Raw genomic sequence first — 16,249 nt, forward strand, 5'->3', positions numbered from 1 at the left:
ATTTTCTTCACATCTCGTAAATTGTGGAAAGGATGCAACGGAGGGTGCTGCTCGGATCTCGGGGTGCCGTGGCCTTCCGGCCAGCCTGCGGACCTTCTTCTTCGTCTCGCTTCCTCTTCACGTCTTCGGCAAATGTCGAATCTGCCTTTAATTCGGAGGCCTTTGCTCTTCCCACCCTTTCAACTTCCTCTCCTCTCCCTGTCTCCCGCCGTCCGGTGGCCGCCTTCAGCGATGTCTCGCCACGTATGCCTCGCACTTTAATTTCTGCTCTGCGCCCGGCCATCATCAGCTTGTGGAATTAATGTTGCGGCCGTTTTCGCCTCCTGCAGGAATGGCCATGGTGCCGCTCGATCGTACTCTTGAGATCGCGCCCACGCCGCGAGACAGCGTCTTGGACATGGTGCTGCCCACCTTGCCCCTTCCCCTCGACGCGCCTCTGTACCCCACTACTGAAGGCAACGGTACCTCGGCACTTCGTCATCACTACATGTAGTGCCTCCATTTTGCGCCACCAGCCGTTCATTGACCTCTTCTTCTCTTTCCTTTCTCTTCTTTGCTCGCCGCAGCGCCGATGGAGGCGGTGAAGCGGACGTACCAGCCGTCGACGGTGAAGAGGCACCACACGCACGGCTTCCTGGTGCGCATGCGCTCCAAGAACGGACGTCGCACCATCGCCCGGAAGAAGGAGAAGGGACGCCACAAGCTCGGCATTTAATTGTCCGTCCTCCTGCCCTCTTCACAACACAACACGATACACGTTCGCAACTTGCCCACCAACCATCGTCATCATCACTTAGCATCATCGCTAGTCCAGAAGGTGTGTTTGTTGTGCGTTCGGAAGTATCGGTCGCTGCATACGACTTAGTAGGTGGGCCTGAAGACGTGGACGTCGCCTGCGCTGTTGCCGCCCACGATGACGTTGGAGCCCGGCCTTGTCGCCACTGTGCTCACCCACTTCGGCGAGGAACCCTGCGCGCACCCACCCAAGTATCAGCTCACGAGCAGAGTGATCACTACAAGCGCTCGCTCTCTGGGTTGGCAGTTGTGAACGTACAACCTCGCCGCACGAGTAGGTCGTGAGAGGAGTCGGAGTGTCAACGTTCCACAGGTAAACCTGCACGCGACGATACACCAGAAAGATACGTGGGGTGAGGGAAGACATCGCAGGCGGCGCGGTGAAAATCAGATGGGAGGGGGACCTGGTTGTCTTCGCTGCCACAGATGATGTGTTCGCCGGTCCTATCGACGGTCAAGCCGGTGAAATTCTTGGCGTTGGCGTGCCTGATGGTTGATGATGGTTGAACGTGAAGAGATGAGAACATGAGAGCCGTAGATCTGGCGCGTCTCGGCTGCGAGGCAAATAATAGCCAATAATAGCCAATAATAATAAGATAGCGTACGTACCCTGAGTAGGACATGAGCGGTGTCCCCTTGTGCATGTGCCACCTTTTGATGGTGCCGTCGACCGATCTGAATCGCGATGCCCCAAGACACATGAAGTTAGCATGGAGTACTATCGCCAACGCCAACAAAGCGCTCATCCAAAGGGAGCCAACGCCAAACGTACGCAGAAACGAGCTGTTCCTGGTTGAGGAAGCTGAGCGCCCATACGGCCTTGCGGTGATCACGCAGGATGGCGAACGGAATCTTGAGGTTCCTCAGATCGTAACAGTGCACGTGGTGGTCTGCGTTGTCGAAACCTAACGGTCAGAGAAGGGCAGCCCATGATATACGTGCGGGAAGGAAGAGTACCGGCGGAGCTGAATGCCAGCATGGAGTCGTTTGGCGAATAGCGAACACAGCAGACTGTGGCCTTAGAAGCGATGCTGGCGGTAGACGTCTTGTCATCAATTGTCCAGAGCCGCACTGTATCATGACACATCCACACGGTGAGACGGTACGCACACTACACACTAAAGTTCCCGGATCTGTACCAGTCCTATCATCGGAGGCCGACGCGAACTGTTTGTGATGGGCGGCCGACGCAAAGGAGACGCACCAAACGCGCTTGGTGTGCTCTTGGAAGGTAGAAACAGGCTGGCAACGTCGTGGCGTTAGTTTTCGCGGTGGGGCCAAAGTGAGCCCTAGAGCAAGAGAGACGGTGGTACGAATCGGGTCGGGTGCTGTGTACCTGGGCGATCTCGGTATTCCACAGGCAAATATTACCGTCGTGGTCGCCGTGTGCCAGGAGGTGTCTCACGCTCTTGTTCCAGCTGAGCGTACTGTGTTGGGAGAAACAACATGCAGTTCGCACGTCAGCAGGCAGTCGGCGACGAGCCAAGTGTGATCGAGGTTTGAATTGTCGGGCATAACGACCCACCTCATGTTGGACTTTATAGGCAGCGTTTGGGCGGCGAGGGGTACGCTTTCCCGAGCGTTCACAAACGAAGTGTAGGAGTAGATAGAGATACGCTCGGAGAGCTGTGAGACGGGGCGAGTCAGCGAAGAGTCGTCCCACATTTCAACGAGAGGGGGGGGGACGAGCAACACACCTGAGACGCGGCAAAGTAGTCGCCGGTGGGGTCGAAGTCGATACACGTGATGACTCTCGTTACCTTGCCTTCATCGACGATGGTGTGAGAGGCCAAACGACTAGACGGGGACACACACACACAAGCGCACTTGTATCAGCACATGTTGACGTTGAGTTGAGTTAAGCATCGGGGATATCATGCGTACCTGGTGCCTTTGATCTTTTGGGCATCTTCTCTTACGGGCTCCCTCGCAGGCTCTCGCGCAAGCTCCCTCAAGGACTCCCTCACGGGCTCTCGCACGGAATCCCTCGTATGTTCCCGCATGGGCTCCCTCACAGACTCCCTCGTGTGTTCTCGCACGGGCTCCTCCCTGGGTTCAGACTTCACGGAAACGGAACGCTCACGCTCACGATCACGCTCACGCGGAGTCGAGCCTCCGTGCCTCGGACTAGTGGGCCTGATGATGCGAGAGAGCGGCGCACAACCGGTTGTCTTGTCAGATACGAAGGAGAGCTGCGACGAGGATTGGAGCCTTGAGAAAGTCTAAAGGCACGTACATGGGAGAGCGGGGGGCCAGGGGAGCAGAAGAGAGGGGCAGCCCGAGCGCGAGCTGTATCTGGTTGACCAGGCCGGTGAGCTGATAGAACTGAGCCTCCCTCAGCACCGCACGCAACACCGTCCTGCACACGGAGAAAGCCTCCAGCGTTAGGCCGCTGCGTGCGCGAAAACATGACGTAGGGCGGCATACCCATCCGTAGGCAACTCAACGCTACCGTCTCGCAAGAAGTTGAGAATGAGAGAAAAGAAGGTACCGTCTCTATCAATGAAGTAGGCTCCCTCTGCAGAGGCGCTGCAGTGAGCATCCCGGACTGCAATCCCGGAAAAGTAGAGAAGGAAATGGTACCCTCATCTTGGGCTGGGATGCTGGTGTTGGAGAACATCGCCTCCAAGAGAGAACCCTGACAAATTAAGATAATAAATGGTTAGATTTGCAGTAGCGATGAATTGGACTTGAAAGCTGTACCCTGGCGCGGCGGAGGGTGGCAACGGTGGTCGTGTACTTCTGGCCCCCCACATTCAATTTCACAATTTTGTGGCTGGGCCACTGCTGCTCTACTTCGGCAGCGTAGCGCCGATCCCTGTTATCGGTCTCGCTGGGGGCGTCAAGGCGCAGTCGCTTGGCACCGTCCGCATGGTGGTAATCCCGCTCCCCGTTCGAGGATCGGCTTCTACGCGACGATCCGCTGTCCAATCTTTCACGCTCCATCTTCTTCCGAATTGATGAAGCCGCAGAAAGAAAAACAAAAATAAAACCCGGCACCACTCACGCTCGAAACGACACACACGCCACACGCTAAAACAGGGCCAAGCGAAGGACCGCACACATACATTACACATGATACAGGAGGAGGCTAGAGACGAAACGGCCTAGCCCATGACAGAGTTGCGACGTAGGGCCGCGAGCGATGTGGCGCTCGAGTTGGTGACGACGCGTTCGGTTTGCCAGCCACGCGTGGCTTGCTGCTCCTTCATCCGCTTCCACTCGAGGTATCGCTCCTCGGCTTCGTTGTCGTCCTCTTCATCCTCTTCGTCCTCGTCCTCATCAGCTTCATCGCAGACCCTTTCCTCCTCACTTGATGTCGTTGGAGATCGATCACCCACCTCCTCCTTGCCCTTTCCGCTCTCGTGCTCGCTGCCGCGACTGTCGGTATCGCTGATTACCTCTTCCTCTCTGCGAGTGGCGTCACTCGTAAGTCTTCACTCACACGACACACGACACCTAAATCAGGTGGAAACGGCATTCACGTACGAAATGGAGTCGAGTAGGAGACTGTGTCGTCGGACTGGCATGTTGGTTTCTGAGGTGGCGATAACGCTGTGTGCCCATCGTTTGGTCAGACGCGCCAAGGAGGATTGGGGGGGAGGGATGCCACACTTACCGAGCACTGGGCTTCAATCGCCTCACCTCCTGCTGGAGCACATTCACCTTCAGTCGCAGCTCGTCCGCTTCATCCTGCATGCAGAAAAGGGCACGGGTGAGGTGGTGTAAAGCGCTCATGAGGAGGCGACCATAGGGTACCTCTCGCTGCTGCAGCTCGGCATAGATCTCGGACTGCGTGCGGATGTTCCGGGCCTCCTCCTGCGCGCGCGGTAAACGTCAGCGCACGCTGTGGGACTGACTAGTCAGGGAGTGACCACTAGTGTACGTACCTGGAGGAACGGATGGTCGAGCAGGTCTTTGGCCGATGGTCGCTTGGTATCTTGTTCGTGGAGAAGCGAGTGTAGAATCTCCGTCAACTGGTGGCTGTAAAGCTGTTGTTGGCGCCAAATCAAACGACGCACCGGCGCGGGAGAAGGTCAGCATGCATTCACGGTACTGTGGTACACAACGCCAATTGATTGGGCCAAGCACAAGCCAGCTGCGTACCGAGGGGATGGGCATGGGGAAGCACCCGTCGTGCTCGTCGTCGTAGACAGAGCGCAGGGTGAGGATCTCGTAGAGGCAGCACCCGAGGGCGTACATGTCCGACTTTTCGTTGTAGGCCTTGCCCTTGAGCAGCTCGGGCGCGGCGTAGCCCATGGTGCCGACCGGGGTCTGGTGCTGCTTCTTCTTGTTCTTGCGCACTGTCGACAGGCCAAAGTCGCCGATCTTGATGTCCTTCCACTTGTTGAGGAACAGATTGCCCGGCTTGATGTCCCTATGCAGCACATTGTGGGAGTGGATGTGCGCCAGCGCCAGCAGGATCTGATCGGGCACCACAAAAGGAGTCAGCAGCGCGCCGCAGGAGCAGTCGCATTTCTCAGATTCCAGTGGTTGGAGTGGTACCTGGATCAGCCATGTGACGACTCGCTTCTCGGGGATCGGGATCCCCTCCTCGATGACAGCCGACACGTCTCCGCCTGAAGAAGGCAGTCCATTCGGTGAGACCATATTAATTAACAATCACTCAAGTAGAAGAAATGTCAGGCCGCACCCTGGCAATATTCCATGACGATGAACACATGCAGTTTCTCCTGCCAGAAGTCCTTGTACTTCACGATGTAGGGATGACGCAGCAATCGTAGGAGCACCATCTTCAAGTACAAACAGAGACAAGGCAAGACAAAGAGATGAGTCTCATCAGGCCACCCAAAAGAGAATCACGTCCCGCTACGTGATTCCCAAGTGAGAAGATGGTGCGCACCTCACGCATGGCGTCCTTGGCCTCCTCCTCGTTGATGCAGCACACCTTGTGAAGTGAAGCAACAAATGTGAATATATACCCACGAGCAAAATGTTACACCACTCATCGAATTGAGTACCTCTTTGAGCACGTATTGTCGAAAGTCGCGCTTATCGAGCACGACGAAGACGAGACCGAAGCCTCCCTCGCCCAGCTTGCCCACCACCTCGTATCGATCCGCCTTCTCTTTCTGCACCAGAGAAAGAAGCGCCGACCGATGTTGAGCGATTCACGCGAGTGGGAGGAGGAGCGAAGGCGGGAGCGAGAAAGAAATGCGGGGCAAGGAGTACCATGGCGCGCTTGAGCTGCTTCATCCAGTCCTTCTGCTGGGTGAGCTGGGCGATCTCGGTTGATTTGACCGAGAGCTGTTTCTTATTCCACAGCCTGTCCATCACCGTGTAGGCCTCATGCCTGTTCAGAAAGTTACGGAACAGCACCTGTCGCGGGGAGTGGTGGGTGAGACCAGAAGTCTTCGGTGGGAGGCAGCAGCGGGAGCGCATCTCACCTCCTTGTTGCCCTTGAGGCGCACGAGGATGGCGTTGGGGATGATCTTGGCCGTGGACTTTCGCTCCAGCCCCTTCACCTGCTCCCACTTGATCGTGATCTGATCCACACAAACACGCCGCCGGCCTTGGTGAGGCATTGCACGATGACCACGCTTGCGTTTCGTGTCGTTTTGTCGTTGGTCGTGTGTGTGAGCACCTTGCGTTCGCGGCCAAAGAAGTGGGCGTAGAAACACTGCGTACATAACAACGGCCGCCGAATGGTGAGCGCACATCTCAGCACACCGGGCTGTTGGCAGTGTAAAATTGTAGGTATGTACATACCAAATAGTTCTGGGTCAAGTAGACGTGGCCCTCTATCAGCAGCTTGCCCTTTTCCTTCAGAGAGCAGTGGTAGGCTGTATAAATAAATAAATAATTTATAATAATAATAATAAAAAGGCGGCAAGTGTGCATTCAAATATTTGAATCGAGCCGTTGAGCATCGGTGTTTGGGGGGGAGGGTACCGTAGAGGATTTCTTCCTCTTGGGAGAGTTCGAAGAGCTTGACGAACTCCTTTTGCTTCATGACGGTTCGATTACGCTTGAGGGAAGAACGAATCGAATCCGACAGCAGGAAGACTGTCGCGAGAAGAGTGAAGAGCACCACTTTCAGTGCAAGGGGGGCCGCGGGCAGGCAGGCAGACACAACACAAGCTCACAGGCAGAAGAAGGCTTTCAAGCAGAAGAAGATAACTAATAGCTCGAAAGCCTCGCCGTCGTGTGGTCCTGACGGGCACTCGCCGCCAGCCGTGATCTGCGGGTCGGTTAACTCCGACGGCCGGAAATCACACTTGATCTCAAAAGAAAAGCAGAAGAAATGCAACCGACTTTTGCTCCCCATAAACCTGGTAGGCTGGTTCTGCGTCGCACTGCAACATCGTCAAACATCGACGTGGTCGATGGTGGTGGTGGTGATGGCGATAATCAAAGAGTGGCGGGTTTGAGTGGCTACAACGGGGGATAGGGTGATATCGGCTCGCTAGGGAGTTGGTGAGAGGGAGCCGTCGCCGACGAGCTGAGACAGAGCCTCAATCACGGCCAGCATGGTCGGGCGCTTCTGGGGCTTGGCGTGCCAGCAGCGCACCATCAGCTTGCCGAAGGTCTCGGGGCAGTCGGCAGGCACCTGCGGCCTCTTGCCCTCCAGCACGTCCAGCGACACGCCCATGAAGTTCCTATTAATTGCCGAACACGTGCGTGAGATTCATGCTGCAAGTCATTACTGCGTGGGTGGCCCGTACCGGCCGGCAAAGGGCTGCCTTCTGGTGAGCATCTCCCACATCACCACACCAAACGAATACACGTCCGCCTTCTCGCTATACCTGCGGATTGAATTAGGTGAGGGTAAGTGTGGGTATATTGACTACGAGCGATCGACGGTACCGTTCACCGCGGATGATTTCGGGGGCGGTCCAGCAGGGTGTGCCGCAGCGGGTCATGGTGGCGTTCTCCTCCTTGAGACGAGCGAACCCGAAGTCGGCCACCTTGACGTTCAGGTTCTCGTCGACCAGAAGGTTGGACGACTTGAGGTCGCGGTGGATCACCGCCGCCTCGAGCGAGTGCAGGTAGTTGACCCCCATCGCCGCACTCCGCAGCATGGCGATGCGCTGTCCCCAGGGAAGCTTGACACTTCGGTCCGTCAGCAGGTCGCGCAGAGAGCCCAACTGCACGAACTCCGTGACAATGCACAGGTTGGGCTTCTTCACGCAGGCGCCTGTGGTCGTTTGTCGTCTCTCAGTCGTTCCGCGCCAACGACGATGGTACCAAAAAAGGAAGGAGGAGGAGGGCACGTACCGATGAACAAGACCACATTGGGATGACTGAGCTCGGCGAGGAAGGCCATCTCGGCGCGGAACTCGAGCAACCGCCGTTCGGTCAGCTTCTGTTTGATGAAGCGCTTGACGGCGACGTCGATGCCCTTCCAGCGGCCGCGATATACGAGACCGTAGCTGCCCATGCCCACTTGCTTGCCCATCTGGATCTCCTTGTAGTCGATAATCCACCTGCCCGACAGATGTAAATAGACCGTCGCACCACACACACATACACATACACGCGACACAAACACTCACACACTCACACTCACACTCTCACACACAACCTCAAGGGCGAGGAGTGGCGTACCGGCACAGGTTGGCCGAGGCGAGGAAGGAGTCCTCCTGGTTCATGCCCTCACCGACCTCGGCGTGGAGCTCGTCTTCGCTCGAGCTCGCGCTGCTCAACGGCTCGCAGTCGTCCTCGGCATCGTCCGGGTCCAGCACTCTGTCCCTGCGAGCGACGCCGCCAAAGAAGCGACCCTCCAGCCCGGGCGCGCGCAACTCGTACAACCGCGCACCTGCAGGTAGAGATCGGATGTTGGACGTGGTCCAGCGTAGTCACTGAGCGCAATTCGCACAACACAAACCTGTGCCGGGAAGGGAGTCCGTGAGCTCGAACTTGCCGAGGCAGGCGCAGCGATTGCGCTCCTTGAGCCAGTCGGCCTGCTTGAGCCTCTCCCACGCGCTCTCGGAGAGCAGAATCTGGCCGCCGTGCGCCAGCGTGGTCAATCGGGCGGCGGTGTTGACCGGCGGACCTACGAACTCCACGCGCCGGGTCACTGCATCGGTCAACCGCTTGGGCTCGCCCACGTGAACGCCCATTCGCACTCGCGGTCCCTGCACAATCCAGATCAGCGTTGGGTTCGTAGACCGCCGGCGAGAGGGGAGCGAACCTTGAAGATCAGGCGGTCGTCCACGTCGCCCCAGTCTTCGGCCGCGGCGGGGTGCGACAGGAGAGCCTGGGGCCACTCAACGTAGAGCAGCTCGTTTTGCACGTGCATGCACCACCGCGCGGCCTTCTCGGGGTCCTGGAAGGCCAAACACATCGAACCCTCGCCATAGTTGCCCTCCCTGCGGATATGACCGCATGAGGTAAGGCCAATCGGTACATCGTTGTCGTGCGCTACGGGGATTGAGAGTCACTCGAGTACCGCGAGGAGGACACTTCGTAGCCGTCGAATTCGGCGAGGCTCGAACGCAGCAAGTCGTTGTGGGCCAGCGTGGCGTCCTTCATGGCGTCGGCGTTGAATTCCCACAGAGCCAGCGCGCGCACTATGTCCGTGAACACGATCGCCATCTCGCCCGTGGGAGGCCGAAGACCAACCACGGCGCCGGCTCGATCAACAGCATCAGACGAGTGTGACGACCCTGGCAATACAAACGCGGTTAGCGTGAGCTCTAGCCCCCTCGGTCGATTTGTGTTCGTTTGGGTGTTTGCCGGTGCGCACCCGAAGTTAGAGACCCGCCACCCGATGGGTGGGCTGTGCTGCTGGAGGTCCACGACGAAACGCCAGTGTAGGCCGTGCTCGAGTTGTTGTCCACCATGGATTCGAGGCGCGTCATGATCTCCAGGAACTTGGGCCGTATCGAAGCATCGCTGTCCCAGGACTCGGTCATGAGCGCTGAGTACTCGGGGGCAACGTCCTCCGGCATCGCCGGGCGCAGGTTGTCCCGCAGCACCGCAACCGCAACCGCCGCCGGACTGCAGACCAGGAATATTAGCAAACGTGGTGAGCCAATGGCCTGCAGAACGAGAAGAAGGGAGTATGACCACTCACCTCATGCCGCTGTAGAGATCGAGGCGCGTTTGGACCTCCCACAGGATCATACCAAAACTGTAGACGTCGGCGGCCTCGTAGTCGATGTCGCCTGCCTCGTTGAGCACCTCGGGCGCTGTCCAGTGTATGCTGCCGCCGGCCATGAGCTCCTGCGGGTGCGACTTTTTGATCTGCTCCTTGAACCGGGTGAGACCGAAGTCGGACACCTTGACGTTCCACTTGGCATCGAGCAGAAGGTTGAGCGACTTGAGGTCGCGGTGCGCGATGCCCGACGAGTGGAGAAAGTACATCCCCTTGGCCGCGTGGCGCAGCATCTTGACTCGCAGCTGACTGGGGATGTCGGGGATGAGTTCGTTGCTCAACACGTCTCGCAGAGATCCGAGAGTCATCAACTCCATGACTGAAAACGAACACACACACACAACACGGTAAAACGTGTCAGTACGTCCAGAAGATGCGGAACGGGGATGACGCTGTACCGATACACATGGCGGGAGGCTTGGTCGCGGCGGCCATGAACAGCACCACGTTGGGATGACGCAACGCTGTCATCACGCTCACCTCCTCGATGAAGGCGTTCTTCAGTTCGTTGGAGTAGCTCGAGCTCATGGTCTTCACCGCCACTTCGGTGCCGCGCCACACTGCCTTCCGCACCTCGCCGAAGCCTCCGCTGCCCAACGCTTCGCCGAGTTCGAGCTCGCTGGGGTCAATGATCCAGTCTTCCGTCTGTATGAGTAGCCCGGGTAGTATGAATGAGAGCTCACTCACAGTAGTCCCAATGAAAAGGACTGGGGAGTTCACCTTCTTCTTGCGGCAAGACATCAAGATGACGACGGCGACGACCGCGAGGATGATCAGGAGCAGGCACGGCACCACGACGCCCACGACGATGCCGGCGATGGCTCCATCGCTCAAGTCGCTCGATGACACATTCTGTTGGCAGTACTGGCCCGTCCTCGTCGGGTTGCAGCGGCACTCGCCGTCGCTGCAGTTGCCCTCGTTCGAGCATATCACTCCGTCCTTCACACAGTTATACAGCGAGCTCACATGCGCGCCCTTACACGTAACACTCACGATCGCATCTGTGACCTTGGTCCTGACCCCTGCGTTGGGTCTGGCCACTGCACCGCACAACATCTGTTGGTGACTGTCCCTTTTGAGTGGAGCAGTTGGTGGTACGTACCGATGTTGAGATTGTTCAGGTTTTCGGCCTGCGCGGCGGTGAGCATCCACCAGGCCAGGTCAACGAGGTTGGTCGCCCTCTCGCAGTCAGCGTCATTGACGCTCGTCAGCAGTAAATAGAAATAGGTGGTGATCGGCCAACTGCCGTCTCCGGGAGCCCACGAGAGGTCGGCAGTCAGGTATCTGTCGAGTTGTGCCTGCGCTTCCGCCGATTGGACCGCCTGTGATGGGAATAAAGCCGTCTCAGAGAGAAGTTGGGTTAAAGGAGTTAAAGGGCTGAGCCAGCGCACCTCGAGTGTGGGTCGGACGGGAGTGTCGGCTCGGTTGATCAGCGTGGCTTCCGTTACATTGGCAAAGCCATTTGTGAGGGGATAGAGCTGAGAAACCCCAGTGGTGGCTCCGTACGCGGCGTAGGCAAAGTGCGGCGCAAAGGCCATCGTATACTGAGTGACGGCCACAGCGGCCACCACGTCTGCATCGTCATACGCAGCGGAGCTGGTCAGCTTTGGTGATCGGTAGGGAACTGAACGGAAGGGGCGCGTACCACTGGTGAGGGCCATCAACGGATTGGAGACCGGGAATGACACATTGGAGCCCACGCCGACGGCTTTGGAGAAGTTCTGATCGGCTCTGGACAACGCCAGGGTGAATGGGTAGGTGTAGCTGGAGGACGAGTCCAATACGATGCGGATGGGATTCGACGGCAGCGTCACACCTGGGTTGCGCCTGTTGTGGCGAACGATGTGGAATGAGAAAAATGCAGCAGTGGTGATGGTACTCCGGTTGGGAGGTCCGTACTGTTGGATCGCCGGGTGGTTCCAGGTGGTGATCTGACCCAGGTAGACTTGTGCCACAGTCGGGAGATCCAGCACCAGCGGCTCGGCATTTCGAAGCTCGGGGAGGTTGTACATGAGAGTGATCGCGAACGCTGCCACAGGGCTGCCGCCACACACCATCGCATGGGTCAGAAGCGGGTATGGCGCTGCCCGTATGTCTGGCGGGGACACGTACAGGTACTGAAGGTTGGGGTAGTTGATCGGAGCACTGCTGCCGGCAGCGTTGACAGATCCCACGTAGTCGACGTTGCCCAGAGTTAACTGGTCCTCGTCCCCGCCCACGAAGTACTGCGAGGTGAGGCCGGCCACGGTCTGTCCGTAGAAGAGGCCGTACGACGCGAAGAACGGCGCACGCGGGCCGGTGCCGGTCAGCAGGGAGCTCTTCATCAGCCGCTGACCGTTGCACTTGAGCGTGGCCAGCTGGTTGAGGACTCGGATGCGGTACGCGGCCGTGAGCGGAGTGTAGCCCAGCTGCTCGGTGTCGTCCAGGATGAGCGAGTTGGTGATGCCCCACACCAGCTCGCCCATGTACAGGCTCGCGCCGTCGCAGGCCACGGCGGTGTAGGACTTCTTGAGCACCACCAACGCGAGGACGCTGAGCGGGTACGAATCTCGGCCTGGCCCGTCCAAGATGTAGCGCTCCAGCTCGTCGGAGTCAGTGCTCGACGGGCTGAAATCGTCGAGGGCCGCCTGGACAGAAGCCTGGGTCAAGGCCACAGCCTTGCCTGTGGTGGGTGCACAGCAGAAGTGTTCAGTCAACGACGTGTGAAATATTTTGGGGAGGGGGGTAGTAACCAGCGCGATTAATGAGCTGAGCCCTGGGCGGAGGAGATGCGGCCGTGGTGTCATAGATGTAGTACGCCAACGTGTTGTCGTTGTCTGTCACGTACTGCATCGCAGTGGTGGTGGAAGCCATGGCCGTGGCCGACCCGCTCAACACGGCGGGCAGATAGGCCAGCGTGGCGTTGGCCTCCAGCTCAGCGGCCAGGACCGGATCAAAGCCGGCGATGAACGACGCCAGGCCGCGAGCAAACACCTGCGTGATGCCCCGCGTGGGCAACCAGGTAAGCTTGATCGGCGCATCGGTGAGATTGGCGTTCGGGTTTACGCCCGCTATCGCGACATCGCTCCAGCTCGTCACCTGACCAAGCCTGTTGCAAGGAAGAAAACACGGGTCAACCACTCCGACCTCGAGGAGCCGGTCCAGGGAAAACTTGGCCTCTCCGGCCGTACCAGATGCGGGCGAGGGCTTCGCGGGTGAAGTTGAGCGGGGGCGAGTCGGGCGCGAGGCTCGAGTGGTGGTAGGCGAGGGCGATGCCCCCAGCCATGAGGGGCAGCTGGACGTAGTCGGAGGAGAGGTCGAGCGGCTGGTCGACCCCGAGGAAGTCCAGCTCGCCGCGGTCGTAGGCGGCGATGGCCTCGGTGGCGTTGAAGTACACTGTGTAGGTGTAGACCAGTTGGTCGGACACGTACTTGTAGCCGGTGCCCCACTGACTGTAGGCCGGCAGGCCCACCTCGCCTCCGGCGCCGCGAATCAACTGCCCATTGGCGTCTGGTGGGTGGCGAGGTAAGCCAAGAGCAGCGGCAGAAGGAAGTAGCACGAGGGGAAGGACGTACCTGGGAGAAGAAGTAGGCACCAAAAGGCTAGCACAGCGCCAGACCAACGAACGTTTGGCAGCATGTGACGTGAACAGCGTCAAGCACGGGGTGGAGGTTGTGGGGGGAAGGTTGGCAAAGAAAGAGGCAGCACCCCCACGAGTGGGAACTGCGGGCCAAGGCAACCAACCTGGCCAGTGGCATACAGGTAGCAACACAATAGAGCCATATGTGGAACTAGTCGTAGCATGGGTTTGCGGAGCTGCAACACCCCCCCCCCAATGTTACGTTCCGTTGTGTACAAAATAACTGGTGTTGGAAGGTGCCCAAAACGCTACTGGAATGCTTGGCATCTCGCTGATGGTCACCATCATTATTTGAAGCTAGATTGGCGGGAGGGTGCGGCTCGGTGTGCTGGGTGAGATGCTTGCGCTGCGCGTGCCTGTCGCCGAAGGCGATGGGCTTGGACTTCTCGACGGGGCGCGAGTGCTTATGATGCGCACGCGCGTGGTCGAAGGAGTGGCCGAGGCAGTCGGGCTGTTGGTGGGGCTTGTGGACGGGGTGGGGCTGCGGGTGGGGCTGCTGGTGGGGCTCGGGGTAACGCTGATGGACGCAGTTGGGCTGAGCGTGATCGAAGCGCTTGGGCTGGTTGTGGCCGAAGGGCTCGGGATGGTTGTGACACTGGGGCTGCGGGTGGGGCTCGGGCTGCGGGTGCGCGTAGGGCTCGGGCTGCGGGTTCGAGTGGGTGTGACAGTGCCGGTGGGTGTGACGCTTGGGCTGCGGCTGGCGGTGGTGGAGGCAGTCGGGCTTGTGCTGACGCTCGATGATGCAGTGGGAGTGTAGCTCGGGCTGGAGCTGGTGCTCGGGGTTGTGGTGGCCGATACACTAGGACTGATGGTGGGGCTTGTGGACGGAGTGGGGCTCGGGCTGCGGGTGCGGGTAGGACTCGGGCTGCGGGTGCGGGTGGGACTCGGGCTGCGGCTTGGCATGACGCTTGGGCTGCGGGTGGCGGTGGTGGTAGCCGTCGGGCTTGTGCTGACGCTCGACGACGCGCTGGCGCTTGCACTGGGAGTGAAGCTCGGGCTGGAGCTGGTGCTCGGGGTTGTGGTGGCCGATACGCTCGGACTGGAGCTGGCGCTTGGGGCTGTGGTGGCCAATACACTAGGACTGTTGGTGGGGCTTGTGGACGGAGTGGGGCTGCGGGTGCGGGTGGGACTCGGGCTGCGGGTGCGGGTGGGACTCGGGCTGCGGGTGCGGGTAGGACTCGGGCTGCGGCTCGGCGTGACACTTGGGCTGCGGGTGGCGGTGGTGGTAGCGGTCGGGCTTGTGCTGACGCTCGACGACGCGCTGGCGCTTGCACTGGGAGTGAAGCTCGGGCTGGAGCTGGCGCTTGGGGTTGTGGTGGCCGATACACTCGGGCTGTTGGTGGGGCTTGTGGACGGGGTGGGGCTGCTGATGAGGCTTGATGACGTGCTGGGGCTGCGGCTGATAGACGGGGTGGGGCTGCGGGTGCGGGTAGGACTCGGGCTGCGGCTGCGGGTAGGACTCGGGCTGCGGGTGCGTGTGGGGCTCGCACTGACACTTGATGCACTCGGGGTCGATACACTCGGGCTCGTGGACGTGCTCGGGCTGGCGGTGGGCGTCGCACTGGGACTGCGGGAGCTGGTAATCGAGGCGCTCGGGCTGGTGGTGGGCGTCGTACTGGGGCTGCGAGAACTGGTGACCAAGACGCTCGGGCTGGTGCTGACCGAAGTGCTCGGGCTGCGGGTGGGGCTGATGGTGGAGGCGGGGCTGCTGCGAGTGGGGCTCGGGCTGCGGCTGGCCGTGACACTCGGGGTCAACGACGCACTCGGAATCGGGCTGACACTGGTTGATGGAGTGGTGCTGCCCGATAAACTAGGGCTGCTGGTGGGGCTCGTAGACGTGCTCGGACTGAGCGCAGGGCTCGAGCTAGGGCTGACGGTGGGCGTCGTACTGGGGCTGCGGGAGCTGGTGATCGAGGCGCTCGGGCTCGTACTAGGACTGCGAGAGCTGGTGATAGAAGCGCTCGGACTCCGCGTGGGCGTTGTACTGGGACTGCGGGAGCTGGAGATCGAGGCGCTCGGGCTCATACTGGGGCTGCGGGAGCTTGTGATAGAAGCGCTCGGGCTCCGCGTGGGCGTTGTACTGGGACTGCGGGAGCTGGTGATCGAGGCGCTCGGGCTCGTGCTAGGACTGCGGGAGCTTGTGATAGAAGCGCTCGGGCTCCGCGTGGGCGTCGTACTAGGACTGCGTGAGCTTGTGATCGAGGCACTCGGGATCGTGCTAGGGCTGCGGGAGCTGGAGATCGAGGTGCTTGGGCTCGTACTGGGACTGCGGGAGCTGGTAAAAGAAGCGCTCGGGCTACGCGTGGGCGTCGTACTGGGACTGCGGGAGATCGAGGCGCTCGGACTGGGACTAGGACTGCGGGAGCTGGTGATCGAGGCGCTCGGGCTCCGCGTGGGCGTCGGGCTCGTACTAGGACTGCGAGAGCTGGTGAAAGAAGCGCTCGGGCTCCGCGTGGGCGTCCTACTGGGACTGCGGGAGCTGGAGATCGAGGCGCTCGGGCTCGTACTAGGACTGCGAGAGCTGGTGATAGAAGCGCTCGGACTCCGCGTGGGCGTTGTACTGGGACTGCGAGAGCTGGTGAAAGAAGCGCTCGGGCTCCGCGTGGGCGTCCTACTGGGACTGCGGGAGCTGGAGATCGAGGCACTCGGGCTGAGCGTGGACGTCGAGGAAGCGCTCAATGACGGGCTGACGCTCGGGGTTGGGCTGACGCTGA

At 59.8% G+C, this 16,249-nt stretch overlaps 5 protein-coding genes across 5 annotated transcripts; 1 reads left to right on the forward strand and 4 right to left on the reverse strand.

Annotated features, from left to right (window-relative positions):
• Positions 1 to 134: 134 nt before the first annotated feature.
• ACA1_117150 (ribosomal protein L34, putative) lies at positions 135 to 715 on the forward strand (the record flags this gene model as incomplete). Its single annotated transcript, XM_004342303.1, has 3 exons — positions 135 to 243; positions 330 to 461; positions 567 to 715. Coding segments are annotated over 3 exons (390 nt in total), but the record flags the coding sequence as incomplete, so codon positions are not given.
• Positions 716 to 861: 146 nt separating this feature from the next.
• On the reverse strand, positions 862 to 3,741 carry ACA1_117160 (K+ channel tetramerization subfamily protein; the record flags this gene model as incomplete). Its single annotated transcript, XM_004342304.1, has 15 exons — positions 862 to 969; positions 1,055 to 1,114; positions 1,200 to 1,281; positions 1,405 to 1,470; positions 1,568 to 1,700; positions 1,753 to 1,866; positions 1,935 to 1,962; positions 2,132 to 2,222; positions 2,255 to 2,421; positions 2,493 to 2,592; positions 2,680 to 2,931; positions 3,032 to 3,154; positions 3,223 to 3,313; positions 3,379 to 3,433; positions 3,499 to 3,741. 15 exons carry the CDS (start codon positions 3,739 to 3,741, stop codon positions 862 to 864), a joined length of 1,713 nt encoding a protein of 570 aa, XP_004342353.1.
• Positions 3,742 to 3,902: 161 nt separating this feature from the next.
• ACA1_117170 (protein kinase domain containing protein) lies at positions 3,903 to 6,769 on the reverse strand (the record flags this gene model as incomplete). The annotated part of the gene is made up of 14 exons (XM_004342305.1): positions 3,903 to 4,230; positions 4,415 to 4,488; positions 4,555 to 4,614; positions 4,686 to 4,787; positions 4,903 to 5,220; positions 5,302 to 5,375; positions 5,450 to 5,549; positions 5,660 to 5,704; positions 5,778 to 5,888; positions 5,989 to 6,135; positions 6,204 to 6,302; positions 6,401 to 6,436; positions 6,526 to 6,599; positions 6,709 to 6,769. 14 exons carry the CDS (start codon positions 6,767 to 6,769, stop codon positions 3,903 to 3,905), a joined length of 1,629 nt encoding a protein of 542 aa, XP_004342354.1.
• A 453-nt stretch (positions 6,770 to 7,222) lies between these two features.
• On the reverse strand, positions 7,223 to 13,534 carry ACA1_117180 (serine/threonine kinase; the record flags this gene model as incomplete). The annotated part of the gene is made up of 21 exons (XM_004342306.1): positions 7,223 to 7,415; positions 7,482 to 7,562; positions 7,624 to 7,954; positions 8,035 to 8,243; positions 8,365 to 8,575; positions 8,645 to 8,894; positions 8,951 to 9,128; positions 9,209 to 9,425; positions 9,506 to 9,759; positions 9,836 to 10,235; positions 10,315 to 10,561; positions 10,637 to 10,938; positions 11,019 to 11,238; positions 11,308 to 11,540; positions 11,562 to 11,743; positions 11,816 to 11,956; positions 12,029 to 12,578; positions 12,649 to 12,889; positions 12,962 to 13,004; positions 13,087 to 13,405; positions 13,471 to 13,534. The coding sequence occupies 21 exons, from the start codon at positions 13,532 to 13,534 to the stop codon at positions 7,223 to 7,225; spliced, it is 4,866 nt and encodes a 1,621-aa protein (XP_004342355.1).
• Positions 13,535 to 13,686: 152 nt separating this feature from the next.
• Positions 13,687 to 15,560, reverse strand: ACA1_117190 (uncharacterized protein; the record flags this gene model as incomplete). Its single annotated transcript, XM_004342307.1, has 4 exons — positions 13,687 to 14,334; positions 14,362 to 14,593; positions 14,618 to 15,345; positions 15,411 to 15,560. 4 exons carry the CDS (start codon positions 15,558 to 15,560, stop codon positions 13,687 to 13,689), a joined length of 1,758 nt encoding a protein of 585 aa, XP_004342356.1.
• Positions 15,561 to 16,249: the final 689 nt, after the last annotated feature.

The sequence above is a fragment of the Acanthamoeba castellanii genome (assembly GCF_000313135.1).
Source record: "Acanthamoeba castellanii str. Neff unplaced genomic scaffold scf7180000084669, whole genome shotgun sequence".
In the NCBI taxonomy this organism is placed as follows: Eukaryota; Discosea; order Longamoebia; family Acanthamoebidae; genus Acanthamoeba; species Acanthamoeba castellanii.